Source organism: Ilyonectria robusta (genome assembly GCF_021365365.1).
Source record: "Ilyonectria robusta strain PMI_751 chromosome Unknown BGZ61scaffold_5, whole genome shotgun sequence".
NCBI classification, from domain to species: Eukaryota; Fungi; Ascomycota; class Sordariomycetes; order Hypocreales; family Nectriaceae; genus Ilyonectria; species Ilyonectria robusta.
This window is the reverse complement of record NW_025764439.1, coordinates 615,092-631,723: the sequence shown is the minus strand read 5'-3', so window position 1 is coordinate 631,723 and position 16,632 is coordinate 615,092. Positions and strand designations below refer to the sequence as shown.

The window sequence follows — 16,632 nt, the reverse complement described above, 5'->3', positions numbered from 1 at the left end:
GGTCCACCCAGGGAGTTGGCCTTTTGCCAACCGCCATCCCCCCCCTCTCGAGATTCCCTGATCCGGGTTTCTAGTACTTGATACTCCTACTGGACTCACTAACGTCGCCCTACACCTACCGTTGCTGAAGATCTTCGATTAAACCAACCAGGTTTCTAGTTTGCACACCGACAGCCCTGTTTTCATCGGGCCGGACAATGTCCAAGTTGAGAAACTTCTGGCGACGCACTCCTACCCTCTCCGAAAACCAGACTCATCCTCACAGGGACTACGGTGACTCCCCTTGTTGTGCCGTGGCACATGGGTAGAGGCCGGAGGTGGCAGCGCAGGCCCGATCAACCCGTAGCTACCATGCCACATGACGAGCAAGCCTCGAAACACTTCGCAAGCTCGACAGACTTCCAAGCCTGCTCTGTGAGGGAGCCATCTATCTCGGAGCTCGCTGGTTTGGATATGGGTCGGCCACCTAAGGATAAGAAAGACAGAGATGAAAGGTGGAATCGGGGGAGAGACAACCCACGCATCCTCGCTGCGAGCCTTTCGATGCAGGAACGCGATGCTCAAACCCTCCCCGCTCCTATTACTACGCCGCCGACTCTGGACCCCCATCGCCCTATATCCGGAACTACTGTGAAGAGAACATGTAAGGTCCAGGCGAAAAATGGTACCTGGCGCACCGTCGACGCAATCTCTACTCACCGGAAGCGCCAAAAGGATGGCGAGTTGTATCTGGGTGTCACTAAAGCTCTTGCTTCTCGGCTCGGATACAAAATCAATCGCCTTGGGAATGGAAAGCGGCTACAGCACGACATGAAGACGGGGCTGATAAAGTGTCGTGGCACCATCAGCCTGCCGTTTTGGAAGGCGAACGGACAACAGAGTGTGGAAGTGGTTGGTGTCTGGGATGGCCCCAATTGTTCATTCGAGGTCATGGTTGACGAGGGCGCCGTCAAAGAATATACTATGCCTAAACGTAAGTGTCTCTCGGAGTTGAGTATTTGTTGTGCTGCCGTTCTGACAAGATACACCAGGCCCCTCAACAACGAACCATACCGCTATTGGTGTCTTGCACTCGCCGCACCCTCATATCCCACCGCCCCAACCCCCTTCGTTCATGCCAACTGGTACTACCTCGTATATCGGACAGGTCAACGAAAATCAGACCAGCGGGCAGGCCAACGAATACCCGGCGAATCAACAGGCCAATGAATGTCTAGCGAATCGGCAATTATTTGCATATCAGGCAGATCAACAGCCTTACGGATACCAGATGAATGAGGAGGTGGCGGCGCGGGGAGGTGGCAACTTCCCGCCCGCCTTCTCGGGTTTATCAAATTCCTACTATGGAAGTTTGGAGCAGTGCTATCCTTTTCGGTTTGATAACAATGCCAACAATGCCACCAACAATGCGCAGGACTACGAGACCTCGGACACTACACGTGTGCCAGACGGGCAGTCCATCCACTTCAACTCTCAACCCACTGCTGCTCTTGGGGTTGATGAATTTGATCTTTGGCTTCAGGCGCCTGCTCTCATGCCAGAGGAATATAACCATGTTTCTCAGAATGCTTACTCTCATGATGCACCACTGGCTGCTGCTGCCAATAATACGCCGTACAACCAGGCCCCCCAAATTACAGATCAAACGGATGTTACACGTTCATTCGATAACCTTTTCAACGACGAACAGGGTGGGGTGGAGAGTATGGTGGACCTCCAAACCCAGCAGCCTGCGAACCCTCACGCCTCTCGGCCTGGGGATCATGAAACCTCTCAGCCCCGGGACTACCAAACACCTCAGTTTGAAGACAACCAGCCTCCCCAGCCTTGGAACTGGTTCGATATGCCATAGAGTCGCTGGTGAGTTCTTCTACTCTAATTGGCTAACACCTAGTCGGCAAGAGCTAGAGCTAAGTGGTTGATGCCCAAGGAGGAGAGAGAGGAGGATGTGTCGAGCGGATCTATGGGGGGATTGGTGGGGAAAGGTGGCTGGAGAGACTTGCGATTTGTTTTATGATGTTCCGACAACGGTTACCTAAAGAGGTTTCTATCCATAACAAAGCCTCATGCATCCATCACCAGCGCTGTTGGCCACGGTAAGCAACACATTCGACCATTCTTGCCCCGAATATGGACAAGCGTTCGTGTGGATAGAAACTTGCTTTGGGCGCCTTGAAACGCATTCCTTACGACATCGACGACAATTTTACGGGTAGGAAATGATGGAACACGCTCTTTTGGATTTCCTAGCTAGTATGTATTGGCCGGCATGTCGCAGCTCGTGTCTCGACGTCGACCGACTGTCCACTCCTTTAATACAGTCTTTACCGAATCTGTCGACGCAGCCACTCCATGCAGCCGTGACTGTGGCTCGGCCCAATTACGGAGCTGTGTCCGTCTCCCCGGGAATTATGTCGATGTAAGACATCTCAGGCCACAGATGCAGCCTGCAGGATCCATAATAAGGGGCCAGAACATCATCTCGCTGGAGTCAACGCGGGCTGATTCGTGCAATTGATAGCAAGCGGTAAGTCAGTCCCCAGACCCTGTCTCACACCACTGGCCATGCGTTCGCCCCATACGAAAGCTGGCGCAGGAAGTTTGACATCTTCCCGAGGAATAGGTACACGCCTGCCTACAGTGCGTAGGCGGTGTCTCTCAATACCCACCTTAGCAGCCTCTCAGATATTTATTATTTATTTCTGCTATTGCTTGCTTTAGGTACTTGATCGGTCGCAGATTATACTGTGTGGGGGCTGTCCTGATACAATCTGAATTGGTCAACGTCCCGCGTCAGCCTCCGTATGCACTCCAACTCATCGCAGAATGACAAGTCAACTCGCTCTCCCGCGCCGGAGCAGCCCGTCTGGACCCCTGCCCGAGCTGGCTTACCAAATAGCTCTTCGGCCCAGGGATTGGATCGACGCTGGGATGGGGTGAGCCGTGTGGTGTTCAGCCAGCCACACGCTTTGACCGTCCATCGACAACAGCCCGCCAGAGCACACCTTCTTCCACCAATGTACCACTGGCCAGACTGCAGCCTGTCTCATCCACGTCTGGAAGGGCTGCCACCCTCAACGAGAAGATCCTTCTGCAGTGACGTTGCCTTGGATCTCACCGAGAGGGACCGGGACTCCGAGACATGGCTCCGGATTCGTCGAATGAGACATGCGGGCTTGCTACGTGGCTCGACCTTGATGATATGCGGTTTTCGCTGGTCTGAGGCTTTGGGAGTCAGCAGCGGCCCAGACCCTGGCCGATCCTCCCGATCTGCATGGAGTCGTGAGGATCGGGGGACACTCGTAGACATGGCTTGCGGCAATATTGTCAAACAGCCGAAGTAGCGTCGATTCACAAGTCTGCTGGTCCACTGTACTGAGATATAAGTATCGCAAATATTGGCCCATAACTCCAGGGTCGTCTTTCGTGTATCATTGGCCCGCTAACCCAGAGATATGAGACATTGTGTATTAAGAAACCTGGGGAGAGACCTGGAAGAAGGCCACCCTCTTCCCAATCGTAGTATGAGCCAAAGAACCCCTCCATTCTTTCATATGCCAACCCTCGCCCGACCTCATAGCAAAGCGGGTTGCCCATCGCAAATGCAATGTTCTTTCTTAATCTCGTAAAAGTTCGCCAAGAAAACCGTAAAGCCAAGACTTGCATATCCAGTCGCTAATTTCTAGCCCTGCCGAGCTCCAACGCAGATGCCAAGCCCAAAACCAAGTACCCATAAAACCCCAAGACAAGTAGCAAGAAAAAGAGAACCGTGTCCAAATTGCAGCCCCAAACACCTAACAGTGCTATTTTCTTTTTACATAATTCAGTCGTGACAGTGAAGCAAGTGTAGTTCGGTGTATCGTAAGTATTCGTGTATGCTGGAGATTATTGGTCCCTAGAAACCAGAGAAGTCGTAATGTCGGCTGTTTGCCATATTCGTTGCTGACAAGACATGTAAGAAATGATGACGTCGCTTATGGAAGTGTGTCCCTGAAATTTGTATCGTTTCCGGGATCGTCGAGATAGATGGAGTTTGAGGGGGAAGCCTCCTGATCGCCCAAGATGGTGAAATCACTGATCGCCCCTTGCCGCTCACCGTTCGCCGCTGGCATACCTCCTATTTAACTTCGGACTGAAAGCCAATGGAATAGCGGGGGCCTTCGGCGTAGGGGACAGGGATGATGGTAACCATATTAGTGAAGCGCTGCCCATTCTTGCGGTAGTTGGTAACGCAAAGTTGAATCTCATCAGAGTCACGGATGGCATGACGCATGCGGCGGATAGAGGACTTGTCGGCAGACTTGTCGGCAGACTTGGAGCCAGACTTGGAGCCAGACTTGGAGCTGGAACGTCGGTCCTTTCCTGGAGGGGTCTGAAGGAAGCGGCAGTTTCGGCCGATGGCCTCGTTGGAGGAGTAGCCGGTCAACAGTGAGAAGGCCTCAGTGACGTAGAGGATTGGCGTGTCGGGCTGTAGGAGGTCGCAGAGGATGAGGGAAACGGAGCTGTCCACAGCACCCAGGGAGATCTTGGGGTTGGGACGGGATGCGATTCGGAACTAGGGGGACGAGGTCAGAGTCAAGCCGACAATAAACAGGGGTATGGGGTTGGGTGCCTCGTGATCGGGGGCTGGGAATTAGAGGATTAGGAAGGGAAGTCATACGAAAATATCCATGATGTCAAATCCGCTAGGAGCATAAATGCCTGGGTAGATGACGGGGTCTTGAACGCGGCGCCAGGTAGTTGCGGTGGTGACAGCAGAGCCATCGGGGTTGATGGCACCTTGTTCAGGGAACTCATACTAGGGTGGCTAGGTCAGTTTCCGTGATGTGGATGTTGTTGTACGTTGAGAAGCGGCAATACTAACATTGAGAGCCTGGACTTCCCAAGGGTTCATGGCAGGCGGCAGTCTGGATGTCATCCGGCGAGACCAAAAATAAAATAGAAATTGAGAGTTTCTGGTAGGCCGAAGATGGAGTAATAGTACGAAGCCAAAGACGTGGGCAGATCAAACTGCTGGGAAAGGGGATTGAGAACACGGGGTCACTTGTCGAGAGTCGAGATGGATGTCGAGAGATGGAGAGGAGCACGAGGTGACGGTAAGCTTGGTGGTGGAGAGGAGAGAGGCCAAAGATATATGTAGGTTAAGACCCGAAATGGCCGAGGATCGAGATCGCAGAGTTGGAGGATGGATGGATAGACAGACAGACAAGCGCAAGCACCCGCTCCCGAAACCACCAACCCCAGAAGGCGGATACCAGAGCCAGCAGGCGAGAAGCAGAGCCAATATGAGAGCCAATGCGAGAGTCAATCAGGTCAGCTTGGGGGATGCCGTGGCCATGGCTGCGGCAGCGTGGAGCGAGGGCCATTGTGGAGCGATGGCCAGCGTGGAGCCCAGCGTACCAGGGAGCACTGGGCGTGGGAGATGTGGGCGTAAGTGTGGATGTGGATGTGGGCATGCGCAGTAGGCACATGCCCGTCGTGGACCCGTCTCCTGTGCCTTGAATAGTGCCATCTATTCCATCCTGGGCGTCCCATATGACCGGCAATTGGGTGTCGAGCGACAGCTAAGCAGGGACCGAGAATGCAGTTCCAAGGCAAAAGGCGTCCTGGACCGAGAAGACGCAACTTGCGTGAGCATGCCAGAAGCAGCAAGGCGCCTGGCCGTGTGATTGATTGCCTGCCCATCCTCATCTGCAAAGAGACTCTGCAAAGCCAACACGGATGGCGACAGACGGCGAAGGAGGAGGGGTGGCTATCGCAAGGTTGCCAGCAATCCGGTGTGTGGATATCCAGGCTGGCCCAGTTGTGTTCTGGACGATGAGGATGGTCAAGCTCTGCCGTGGGGATCTGGCTCCAGAATCAAGATCGCCGGCTCGAGCCTCCGGGCCCGGGATCGGGTTTGATCGGTGGAGCTTGTGGGGGGGGGGGGGGGGGGGGGCGCGTGCCGGGCGGCTGGACCAATCCACTTGCTGTTGGTCGCGAAACATGGTTGCTTTTGGACGGTCTCCTCCGTGCTCTACTGCACAAAGGGACCAAGAGTGTGCGGAGCGTTCGTGGGCCAACTGTTATGACGGCGATGCTGCCAGCTGTGATGCTCAACGCTGGTGGTGTTTTGTGTTTTGTGTTGCGTAGGCTGTGCTGTGACCTGGAGCCTGTAGCTTGGATTCCCGATCCCCAATCTCAATCCCCAATCCCCAATCCCCGATCTCCTCGCTCTCGTGTCCAACGTCCCGTATCCCGCGCGCCTGTACCCGGTGACCCAGTCCGTTTCTTGTCAGCGCTCCCAGGGTGCTGGCATCGATCCACGGATCCCTGCTCGGCCCTGCCCTGCTTCTGCCGTGTTCATGAATTCAGGTCGTACAGGTACGTACAGTACTGTTGACCGTAGGCGGACCCCGATGCTAAACTCAACCCATCATGACGCCGCCCCGCCAGCGACGGCCTAGCGGGGCTGAGCTAGAAGTACCCCTGGATGCAATGACGGTGATGGGCTGGACCGCCTGTCTGGGGACTCTGGGCTGATGAGCCGAGACAGGGTCCCGTTTTCTGGATTGATAGCTCGATTCGCGTGCCCGATGCCCGACAGGCGATCGATGCGCACCAAAGTCTCCGGATCTACCATCAGATCCTGGGCCTGACCATCGTACGAAGCGCGGTGGTGCCGCTGGCAAGCTGGGCACTTGCTTAGCCGGCCTGGGTCGCCGCTGGTCTGGAGTCGACAAAGAATCAACAAATGACCGACACGTTGTGTGGACCGATGCTTTTGAGGAACGAGGAGGCAAGCGCCACACAAACCGTCAGCGACTGAAAGAAGCCGTATGTGCATGGGAAACTCTTCAGCTGCTGCACTATGGATGATGGGGTTGTAGTGGATTGGAATGGAATGGCATGGTGGTGATAGGTGCTTACCACGTGCCGTATGTGTGCCGTACGTGCGCCTTGCCGCCTTTCCTGATGCTGGGGGAAGGAGGTATGTTGGAGTGAACAGCTTCGTTCCTGCCTCGTTCCTCCTGCCTCGTTCCTCCTTCCTCGTTCCTCCTTCCTCGTTCCTCCTTCCTCACACGGCCATGGTAGATCCTTCCTAAGGTAGGTAGGTAGGTAGTCTCAGCACTTCAGCACATGCCTCAACACGGGAGGGAAAAAAGGCATACCCGGAAGCGCTCAATGCCAAGGCACCGCATCGCACCATCGTGATATGCCAAGATGTGGTTGCGCGGGATGGCTTGCGATGCGACATGATGGACCGGCTAACCGGACGCTCTAATTTTTGCCCTCGTTGCCCAGATCGAACCACCCCGGTCCTCATTCCAGTGATGTGATCGATCCGATTGATACGGTAGGCCCTCCGTTGTGGACGGAGCCACGAGCCAGTAACACGGCCGTGTGCGACACCCACAGCAGGGAGTTAATGCACACTGCGGCTCCAGTCCAGTACTGGTCAGTGGTAGGTCCAAGTCTGCCGCCGTTTTCCCCGTGACATCCCGGCACCACTGCACGCGTCGACGACGGCACTCTAATTACGGCGCGTCTGGGTGCACCACCAACCAAACTAGGCGCGTTTTGCGCTCTGCTGGTCTCGATCCTCTTCTCTTCACCTCACCAACAGTTCATCAACAACAAAACAGACCGGGATCCACACCATCTCGCGATGCTCCTACTCTGTACAACCTCGCCCTAATCGCCATCTTCCCATTCGCACGATCCTGCGCCTACCACCTGGCATCCGGCATACAACGTACCGCAACTCCCCGCCATGTCCCGCAGACTCGTCAACCGCTCCGGCACCGCTGCCACATCGTCGTCAACCTCGTCCACGGCCTTGCCCGAGTACCAGCCGCCCTCGTGTCCCCTTAACGATGCCGCTCGCCGCGCCCTCGGCAACCTCTCCAACAACCGGGGCACCGTGGAGTACCAGATGCACCTCAAGGACTCGGTGCGCCTCATCGGTACCAGCGTCGGCGACTTACATGAGCGCTTGAGGGAGCAACGTGACAAGCTCGAGGCCTATCGCGCTAGGAGGGAAGAGAAGGGCACGGAAAAGTCCTCTGAGGAGGAGCGACTAGAGGAGCACTTCGTCGATCTGGAGGCGCAGGTCAATTCCCTAACTGACCAGTCGGAGAAGGCTATTCGCGACCTGATAGATCGTCAGGCCGAGCTCGAAGATGAATCGGCAATCCTTGGCGACCTGTACACTATCGCTGCCCCCGATGCCTCGCATGCGGACTTACACCCGCCCCAACGCCAAATCGACGGTGACATTAGTTCCTCACAGGACGAAGAGCAGAAAATCTCCGTCCCGGCTCCCCCCAGCGTCATTGACATATTCAAGACTGAGCAATCCCGGAAGGTTGCTGACTACTCTGCCCTGTCCATGCACCAACGATACGCCCTTAACAACGACTACGCCGCCTTCAAAAAGCTGTGGCACGATGCCATGGCTGGCGAGGATGGTCCCCCGCTCCCCGACGCTTCTCGCTGGTTTCGCCCCGATGGCCAGCCTGTTATGCAAGGGTTGGCAGATGATGGCGCTGCCGATGACGACGACGACATCGCCGTCGCTCGAGAGGTCCTCAGCATGAACTGCCCCCTCACATTGCAGCCCATGGACCAGCCATACAGTAACCGCAAGTGCAAACATACCTTTGAGAAAGCCGCCATCCTCGACTACCTGTCCATGCGTGGTGAGAAGCAGTGCCCGCAGACAGGATGTTCACAGGTACAACCCCAACAAACCCCTCATCTTGGCCTCCAACTCATCAACTTAGATGTTCTCCCGCCCTAAATTTGACGAGGACTTTTACCTCGACCAGGCCATGGTTCGCCGTATCCACCGCGCCCGTCAGGCCCAGGAACAAAACGAGATGGACGAAGACGACGATGAGGAGGAAGGCGATGGCGACGACGATGTCAGGGTTAGAGGCCACAAAGCCGTGCCGGGACGCCCTAAGAGGGAGAAGATCGAGCGGTGAAGTCTGACGAACGCACGCCAGGGAAGCAAAATGAGATGTAATCCGATACGATTTAATGACGAACGATACCCCCACCTGGGCATGTCCCTCTGGAATGTGAGGGAGTGCGGTTTAAAAGCATGAGCATCTGTTAATAGTGGAATGCTGGGACATAGAATACATTCCATTTCTATCCTTGCTATGAGATCTATTCATTAGGGTATCTCTTGCTAATCCTATTCATCATTATTTTGCGCTTGGAGAGTAAAGCGTCCATGTGGGGGAACCAAAACCCAACCCGGTTTCCTAATGCTGCCGTGCCGTCCCGAATATTGTACGTCCTGTACTATAACCCGTTTCTCATACTTTTTCCAAAATGATCAAACAACGCCCCTTGTACCAAAAACAAACTTGATGTGACATGTACACCCAGCCACACTATTTCGAATAACTACACGACCAAGGCGTAAAGGGCAAGGACACTAGCAAAACCTAAGACCAGGCGACTGGGGCATGTCAGGGACACACCCGCGGAACCAGAATCGGCCTCGGGTGTCGATGTCGCCGTGAAAACGCCCGTAAGGGTCTCCGTGACGGTCTGCCGCGCCGAAGTAGTAGTTCGGGGCGCCTCGGTGGCGAACGGCCAATCCTCAGGCGAGTTGTACAGGACGCCGTTGATGACGGCGCCTTTGTTTTCACCGTCCGCGCCCCGTAACAGCGATTGCGCAGCCTTGTTGCAGCTGCCAGCCACGGCACGCACATAGCACGTCGGCGCGAGCTGGTCAGGCAGTTTGCCGGTCTGGGTGGCGTTGGCGGAGCCTGTGGTGTTGTAGATGCTGACGTCGATGTCCTCGCCTGTGGAGATTGAGGTTCCCATGATGATGCGCGCAAACACTTGGAAGGCCGTTTCGGGCTGGTAAGCGGGAACGGCATGGCCGGCTTGGTAGATGCGGCTGAAGGAGAGGTTGCCGAACTGGCGGACAGCGCCGCCAATATACGAATCGTTAACAATGATGGGCGCGTAGCCAGCTGCTGAGAAGCGGGTGGCATATTCACCGCCAGCCTCCACAGCGATTTGCTTGGACACAGCCTCACCACCCAGCCAGTTGCAGATGTAGTCGCGGTCGCCGTACATGAGGCCAACATGGATTCCTTTGTTGACGAGGGCAGCAAGGCGAGGGATGTTTCCGTCACGGGCCTGATCACCAGTGTCTGCGAACTCGTAAAATACGGCGTTGTTAGACATGGTATAGTTGACCGGAGCACCGATGGCCTTCTGGACATCAGCCTGGTTGAGGTACTCTAAGAACGTCATTGCCGGAAAGGGATCGGCCTCTGGGGCGGCGAGGTCGTAGGCGCTGCGGCCTGACTGGAAGTAACCGTATTCGATATCAAGACAAGCTGCCCGAGCCTGGGAGCATATGTCGTTGACACTGACATTGTTGCCATCGCCCTCCGGATCACCGAAGGCGATTGCCGCAGTGCACTGCTGGAGGAGGGCCTTGCAGCCACCCTCGGACGCATACTTGTCAACATAGAACGAGGCCTCTTCTTTTGAAATGGCCTCATAGCCGTACGTGTTGTCGCTTGCAAACATGGGATAGTATGGGGTCTGGACCTCCATATCGATGCAGCCGTTGACAATGCCGAGGGATTTGAGGTGGATTTCGATGGTGGTGTTGAGGGGAAGCTCGCCTGTCTCTCGTTTGAGGTTCTGCTCCTCAAAGGTCTCAGCAAAGATGGGCCCATAACGACCACCGTAGCTCTCAGCAAAGAGATTGACGCCGAGAGAGCTGTTGACACCCGTTTCTGACGGCTGGTACTGGGGAAAGGTTGTCAAAAACCCTTGTACCATGTGCCAGACAGCCTCCGCAGCCAGCTCAGTCGTATTGGAGGTGTGGGTGCCGTTGCCAGAGCTGAAGGTGCCGTTGGCCATGGCCCAGTCCGGATATTCGGTGTTGCGTATGGGCGGCTCCTCGAGCTTGTCATCGGCAAAGTTTAGAGTCCCCTTGGTGGGAGCATCGTACGAGAAGCCTACTTGGTTAGGCTACAGGGGAGGTGAGGTTAGATATCTGTCCCAGCGGTTCTAGGCTCTGGGGAGCATGCGTAGAAACCTACCTGGTCGATGAAGAGCATATTAGAGGCACGATCCCATCCCCATTCACGAGCCACTGTGTTATAGCGATTGAGGCCTTCCTCAACAACCTCACAGGGCCCATTGCCAGTGAAGAAGCCATACATGGAGCTGGAACCTGGCCCGCCATTGAGCCAGAGGGTGAGACTCTGGGTTTCTTCGCGGGCCTCAACAAACCAAAAGAAGAGATTAGTCGGGTAGTCGCCGGGAATAGAGACCCAGCCGGTGTACTGGCGCTGGGAGTCGAAAGCGGTGGTGCAAGCGCCTTCGGGGACCTTGTACGAGACGGTAACGTTGCTGTTTCCTGGGGAGCGGACGACTGTGAGGTTTCGCTCTGCAGCGTTGGCGTGGGGGATGAACTGAGCGAATGAAGCGGAGGGAAAGACGGGGCCCAGGAGGAGGAGAGGAAGCAAAGGAGAGGCGAGGAGAGGCGACAGCATCATGACGAAGATGTCGATGGCTGCGGCGGTAGCTTCTCGCCGTGGTCGTGGTCGTTGTGACTGGGGACAGGCGTCGTCATGCAATCTTTATGACATGGACCAATCCAAGAGCAAGCCTAACAGCGCACGAGGACCTGAGACAATGTATATTTCCCGAGACACAGAAACCGAAAAGAAAGAGTGAGAAGGAAATGAGAAAGAGCAACCCCGACAAAAAAGATCAGCGTCAACAGCCCAGATGCATGATGATGAATGAGTACGAGACGGGGACGCAACACGAGACAGCCGAACGTCGTTGCGCTGGAGCGAGGCTGGGGTCACCAAGGCACCAAGGCCCCCTGTTGAGGGGAGCAATGAGCGCTGAGCACTGGGGCTTACGGGGGGCATCTCCACCGGCTGTGCCTTACACCTTGCATAGCCCCAGGCGCCCTCTGCGCGCTCTGAGGCCGTGATTAGCGGAGTTTGGGGATTGGACAGCGGGTGGCTTCCCGCTATAACAAACAAGGGATTCAAGGCGTTTTAGGGCGTTTCTCGGCGCTCAGCGCTGCCATGCATGCTAGGGCCTAGGGAGTAAGAACTAATCCTCTGCTCTATCTGCTGAGCTCCGCACCGTCGCGAACCTTAACACCCATATTTGTTGGATTTTCCCCATTGTGCGGGAGCACATTCGCAGCATCACCGGGGAATCGGATCGCCCCCCTTCGCGTCGACTCCCGACCAGCCGCAGTGCCGAGGATCCCTCCCAAGTCCCAACGCAACGCGGGACAGCTGGTGTTGCTAAATCCATAGCTCGGAGCTTTTCCTTCCCCTCATTCGCCCCCCATGCACGTGCGGCTGACGCCTGTGACCACTCGGCCTAGGCAAGGATCAGCTCGTTGCAGCACAAGTTACGAAGTACGACCGGCAAGCCCAGGCCGCGTCGCACCATGCGCCCCGAGGCACGCGAGGCCGTTTTCGGTATGAGAGTATTGCAGCTGAAGGATCGGCACGAGGGATGCCACTTTGCTCGGCCCATAACAATCCAATGGCTGGGTTTTCGCATGGTTAATTATCGGACCAGCCTGTTCATCTAACTGACGAGCGGCCAAGCTTCTCAAGCAGGGTCCAGGTGCGGAACAGCCCTGTGGGATCGTAAGAGGAAGAAAGCTCGCTGATCAGTCTTCTCGTTCATGTCATCTTCAGCCGCCATTTCTGACTCGCCCAATGCTCTGAAAACGCCTCGATTTTCTCCAGATGATGGCATTATAGGCTTTCATTTCCACGTCTATATGGATGGTGATACATTATAGTACAGTCGACCTGACCCATCGATGGACATCTCTCGTTTCGTTTCTGACACAACTCCACCTTCAATGCGTTCATACAGAGACCACTGATCATGGTCAAACCTTGCGAACAGCGAAAAAATAGTTTCCGACTCTCTCGCTTCCTTGAACCTCCTTCCATCCCAATCCTGGCACGTAGACGACGCCCTGCACCATCGGGCTGCTCCAGCCTTGACCCTCTAGGAATCCACGCAGCTCGTTCTCGTTCAGGTATTTGTTCCAATCATGCGTCCCTTTGGGAACGATACCCAGCACATCCTCGGCCATGAAGTTGGTGGTGAACCAGCTCACCCATGTACGCGCAATGGTACTCATGACCAGCCATCCTCCAGGCTTGACAAACGGCCGCACACGCTCTAGAACCGCACCCGGCTCATCGACGTGCTCAATAACCTCGAATAGTGATACGATGTCGTATGCCTCCTCCTCCGTCGGCACGGGGAGTTGCTCAATTGATGTCTGGCGGTATTGGAGCTTGTTGCGCAAGGCAGGATCCTTGCGGGCGTGAGCCTTCGCGATGGCGAGGACGGAGGGTGTTGGGTCGATGGCGGTGACGCTTCGAGTGCTCGGCAAGCGGGCGGCGCTTTCAGCGAAAATTCCCCCGCCGCAGCCGATATCGAGGTAGGTGAGGTCGCGGGAGGGGGAAGCGTCGGCCTGGGTGCGGTGGCATGCGCGGATGAAGTCGTGGCGGAGGGGGTTCATGAGGTGGAGGAGGCGAGATGAGCCGTTAGTATCCCACCAGTCGGCGGCGAGGGCATTGAAGTGGGAGACCTCATCGGGGTTGACGGAGGAGAAGTTGGGCGAAGATGTGGAGGAAGTCGAGGAGGATGCGGTCGAGTTCCATCGTGTAGCAGAGCTTGTTGGTGCAACGCCAGGAAAGACGCTATTGGATGCCCGAGAAGCTGTTGAGAACGGGAGAAGCCTGCCATTCGGTTTGCCCAGTCGCCGGAGCAGGGCGCCCGCCGGCCGTAACGGAGCCGGCATGGTGGTGGACGTAGGGAAGACTGGTTGTCGTAGGGTTGGAGCTATTGAAGCTGTCGGTGGTTCTAGGTTTTGCGTCGCTCCATGACGTCCAAGACGCTCGGTAGATTAGGCCTAGTGTTGTACGGCCTTCGCTCCGTTAGTCTCTTGGCCTGACTAATCCATCAAGGACACCAAAACGGTACTGTATCGGCTTCCGTAACAGACGGTCACATCCCGTTCTGGTCGGATGATGATCAAATTGAGAAAATGGCCGATTTCTCTAATCTATGAAGTGTGCTCCCTGTAATTCATATCTAACGGATATTGTGTAATAATTCTAGCTAGCTTGAGAGAGGGCGTGGTATGTTTGAAGTGGCGGTAACATCGTGATGTTATCTAGGCGTGTAAAAAGTGCAGCATTCCGACGTGGTTGTTCGGAACTCACATCGACGCAAACACGAATATCGAAACCATGTATACGAATTTAGGGGTTATAAACTTTAACCTCGACTCTCGCGGGATTACTGCAGGGTTCCCTTTCACCTCGCGCCATGTCATCAAGAGGAGTCTGGCGTAGTCAACAAGAGTGGGATTCTGGGTGACAAAGCTGTCGTGTTCCGCCGTTCTGTTCCACCACGACAGGACAGGACCAAACAGATAGCGATTAATTGGAGGAATTGATCCTACTTCTTATCGACACCGTCATAGGCTCCACCATTTCCGTAATAACCCCTCGTTGCAGCAGATAAAGAGAGATTTTCGCACATGGCGGGACGGGGAATTATCGAAGAGCCCCCCATTCATGAACCCATTCATGAACCCATGTCCAGTGAGTGAGCGCTGACTGATGCTTTCGCAATTCGGGTCTCCAACTGCGCCTTGAGCGGTGCTTACATAATAGCCGCGCGACTTGGACAAATCCATGAACCTCCTTGACCCCAGTAGCAGGCGGGCCTCGGGTGCGCTAAATGGTCCATCGCGGGGCCCTGCAACGCCGAGCGGCGGCTGCGAGTCGAGGAATTGGCGGGCGGTGACATGTGAGCATCTGGGCACTCTTCCGCTTTCTATGTGCTTCTCCCGCCAGGCAAACTTTGGGTCGGCCTCTCCAGACTCTAGACCTACCTAGGCTCAGTCCGGGCAAGCCGGTTTGCGAATGGGTGCGAATGGGTGCGAATGTGCTGCCCATGGCTCCATAAAGCCGGCAATTCACCGCGCGGATCCGAGCCATGACCATGGCCGTGGCCGGGCAGCGGAGGCCACGGCAAGGAATCATGCCGTCGCTTCCTGTACGGCGGTGCCATTGCCGACCATATGATGGAATAAGTCATGGTTCTACTCCGTACTCTCCTCCATATTATCCTCAGTCATCCATCTCTCTCGTATATCCTCTCGTGTATCCTTCCCCCTCCTCTCTCTGTACCCATCGTCTGTGTTGCATTCCCATCGCCCGTTTATACCAATACCTACCTCCCCTTCTCCATCTTTCTAATTCCATCTATACCCCGCGCCATTGACCAAGCAAAACCCAGACCCCTCCCCCTCTCTCCGAGCCCGCACCGTTCGTCGCATTCGCATCGCAGGGCAGCCGAGGCCGAGAGTCACACAACAAACTTCGACACCACACTCGCCGAACCCGACGCTTTCCTCGCTCCACCTCCACCTCCCATTATCCACATCCCGCCGCGACAATGCCTGGGCCCACGATAGATTTGACCAAGTTCGACTCTATCCCGGAGTCTATTGAGGCTTTCCGTACGCGCCTCCTCTCCAGTCTTCGTCCCTGAGTCACTCGTGGAACCATCGACGCACTCTGAACCCGACGCACTGTGACCCCGACTCGCGCTGACTCCAACTAGGAAATGGCGAGTTCCTCGTCGTCCTCGATGACCCCTCCCGCGAGAACGAAGCCGACCTCATCATCGCCGCTCAGGATGTGACCACCGAGAAGATGGGTTTCCTCATCCGCCACTCCTCCGGCTACGTCTGCGCGCCGCTCTCTCCCGCCCTCATCACCTCTCTCGGCCTCCCTCAGATGGTCTCCAACAACGAAGACCCTCGCGGCACCGCCTACACCGTCTCCGTCGACGCCGCTGACCCCTCCGTCACCACCGGCATCAGCGCCCGCGACCGCGCCCTCGTGTGCCGCGTGCTCGCCGATCCTAACTCCAAGCCCGAGAGCCTCCGTCGCCCCGGCCACGTCCTTCCCCTGCAGGCCCGCGCAGGAGGCGTTCGCCAACGCAACGGCCACACCGAGGCCGCTGTTGAGTTCTGCCGCCTGGCCGGCAAGACACAGGCCGCCGCCATCTGCGAGATTGTTGACGACGGCGAGGAGGTTCCCGGTCAGGCCATCCGCCAGAACGTCGGCATGTTGCGAGGCGAGGCCTGCATTGCCTTTGCGCGCAAGTGGGGGATCAAGGTCTGCACCATTGCCGACCTCGTCGCCTACGTCGAGAAGACCGAGGGCAAGCTCGAGGCTAACGGAAGCTGAGTGTGAGGACTGGACCAATTGAGCGTGGATGCGGACATGTGTGAGCCGTGGTTTTTGGACAGTGGTGACGGGGCGCCATCTACTCGTTCCCTTTCTTGTATACTCGCGTGTCTTATGGGTGCTGTTTGATGGTTGATGACGGCATGTTTTGTTCATGTGTTTTTCAATGTGTTTTCCCTCTCATGGTTTGGGCATAGAATGGGGGCCACATGTGCCTCCCCGTGTTGAGGTGTTATGGCAGCCAAAAGACAAAAAAGACAAGATGAGGACGCCCTCATCCTTCTTCCTCGTATTTCCCAAGCACACGCATTGATGGAGGGCCCAATCGGGTTGG

The 16,632-nt window shown here is 55.9% G+C and overlaps 9 protein-coding genes across 9 annotated transcripts; 6 read left to right on the top strand and 3 right to left on the bottom strand.

Moving 5' to 3' along the window:
• Positions 1-351: 351 nt before the first annotated feature.
• On the top strand, positions 352-1,852 carry BGZ61DRAFT_529596 (uncharacterized protein; the record flags this gene model as incomplete). Its single annotated transcript, XM_046253424.1, has 2 exons — positions 352-973; positions 1,032-1,852. 2 exons carry the CDS (start codon positions 352-354, stop codon positions 1,850-1,852), a joined length of 1,443 nt encoding a protein of 480 aa, XP_046107410.1.
• Positions 1,853-3,730: 1,878 nt separating this feature from the next.
• On the bottom strand, positions 3,731-5,115 carry BGZ61DRAFT_180406 (putative PAS domain protein envoy). Its single transcript, XM_046237681.1, has 3 exons — positions 4,865-5,115; positions 4,661-4,798; positions 3,731-4,555 (listed from the first exon to the last, which is right to left on the bottom strand). The coding sequence occupies exons 1-3, from the start codon at positions 4,916-4,918 to the stop codon at positions 4,118-4,120; spliced, it is 630 nt and encodes a 209-aa protein (XP_046107409.1). The 5' UTR covers positions 4,919-5,115; the 3' UTR covers positions 3,731-4,117.
• A 38-nt stretch (positions 5,116-5,153) lies between these two features.
• Positions 5,154-7,085, top strand: BGZ61DRAFT_475009 (uncharacterized protein; the record flags this gene model as incomplete). The annotated part of the gene is made up of 5 exons (XM_046248629.1): positions 5,154-5,430; positions 5,713-5,777; positions 6,159-6,363; positions 6,587-6,816; positions 6,870-7,085. The coding sequence occupies 5 exons, from the start codon at positions 5,154-5,156 to the stop codon at positions 7,083-7,085; spliced, it is 993 nt and encodes a 330-aa protein (XP_046107408.1).
• Positions 7,086-7,753: 668 nt separating this feature from the next.
• BGZ61DRAFT_345740 (zinc-finger of the MIZ type in Nse subunit-domain-containing protein) lies at positions 7,754-8,969 on the top strand (the record flags this gene model as incomplete). Its single annotated transcript, XM_046239818.1, has 2 exons — positions 7,754-8,716; positions 8,766-8,969. 2 exons carry the CDS (start codon positions 7,754-7,756, stop codon positions 8,967-8,969), a joined length of 1,167 nt encoding a protein of 388 aa, XP_046107407.1.
• A 430-nt stretch (positions 8,970-9,399) lies between these two features.
• On the bottom strand, positions 9,400-11,525 carry BGZ61DRAFT_475007 (Alpha/Beta hydrolase protein; the record flags this gene model as incomplete). The annotated part of the gene is made up of 2 exons (XM_046248628.1): positions 9,400-10,995; positions 11,067-11,525. The coding sequence occupies 2 exons, from the start codon at positions 11,523-11,525 to the stop codon at positions 9,400-9,402; spliced, it is 2,055 nt and encodes a 684-aa protein (XP_046107406.1).
• Positions 11,526-12,564: 1,039 nt separating this feature from the next.
• Positions 12,565-13,915, bottom strand: BGZ61DRAFT_446283 (S-adenosyl-L-methionine-dependent methyltransferase). The gene has a single exon (XM_046245195.1). It carries the CDS (start codon positions 13,829-13,831, stop codon positions 12,905-12,907), a length of 927 nt encoding a protein of 308 aa, XP_046107405.1. The 5' UTR covers positions 13,832-13,915; the 3' UTR covers positions 12,565-12,904.
• Positions 13,916-14,849: 934 nt separating this feature from the next.
• Positions 14,850-15,367, top strand: BGZ61DRAFT_180272 (uncharacterized protein). Its single transcript, XM_046237679.1, has 2 exons — positions 14,850-15,139; positions 15,340-15,367. Exon 1 carries the CDS (start codon positions 14,964-14,966, stop codon positions 15,123-15,125), a length of 162 nt encoding a protein of 53 aa, XP_046107404.1. The 5' UTR covers positions 14,850-14,963; the 3' UTR covers positions 15,126-15,139; positions 15,340-15,367.
• On the top strand, positions 14,936-15,637 carry BGZ61DRAFT_180290 (uncharacterized protein). Its single transcript, XM_046237680.1, has one exon. The coding sequence runs from the start codon at positions 15,137-15,139 to the stop codon at positions 15,515-15,517; it is 381 nt and encodes a 126-aa protein (XP_046107403.1). The 5' UTR covers positions 14,936-15,136; the 3' UTR covers positions 15,518-15,637.
• Positions 15,499-16,298, top strand: BGZ61DRAFT_346174 (DHBP synthase RibB-like alpha/beta domain-containing protein; the record flags this gene model as incomplete). Its single annotated transcript, XM_046239849.1, has 2 exons — positions 15,499-15,562; positions 15,667-16,298. The coding sequence occupies 2 exons, from the start codon at positions 15,499-15,501 to the stop codon at positions 16,296-16,298; spliced, it is 696 nt and encodes a 231-aa protein (XP_046107402.1).
• Positions 16,299-16,632: the final 334 nt, after the last annotated feature.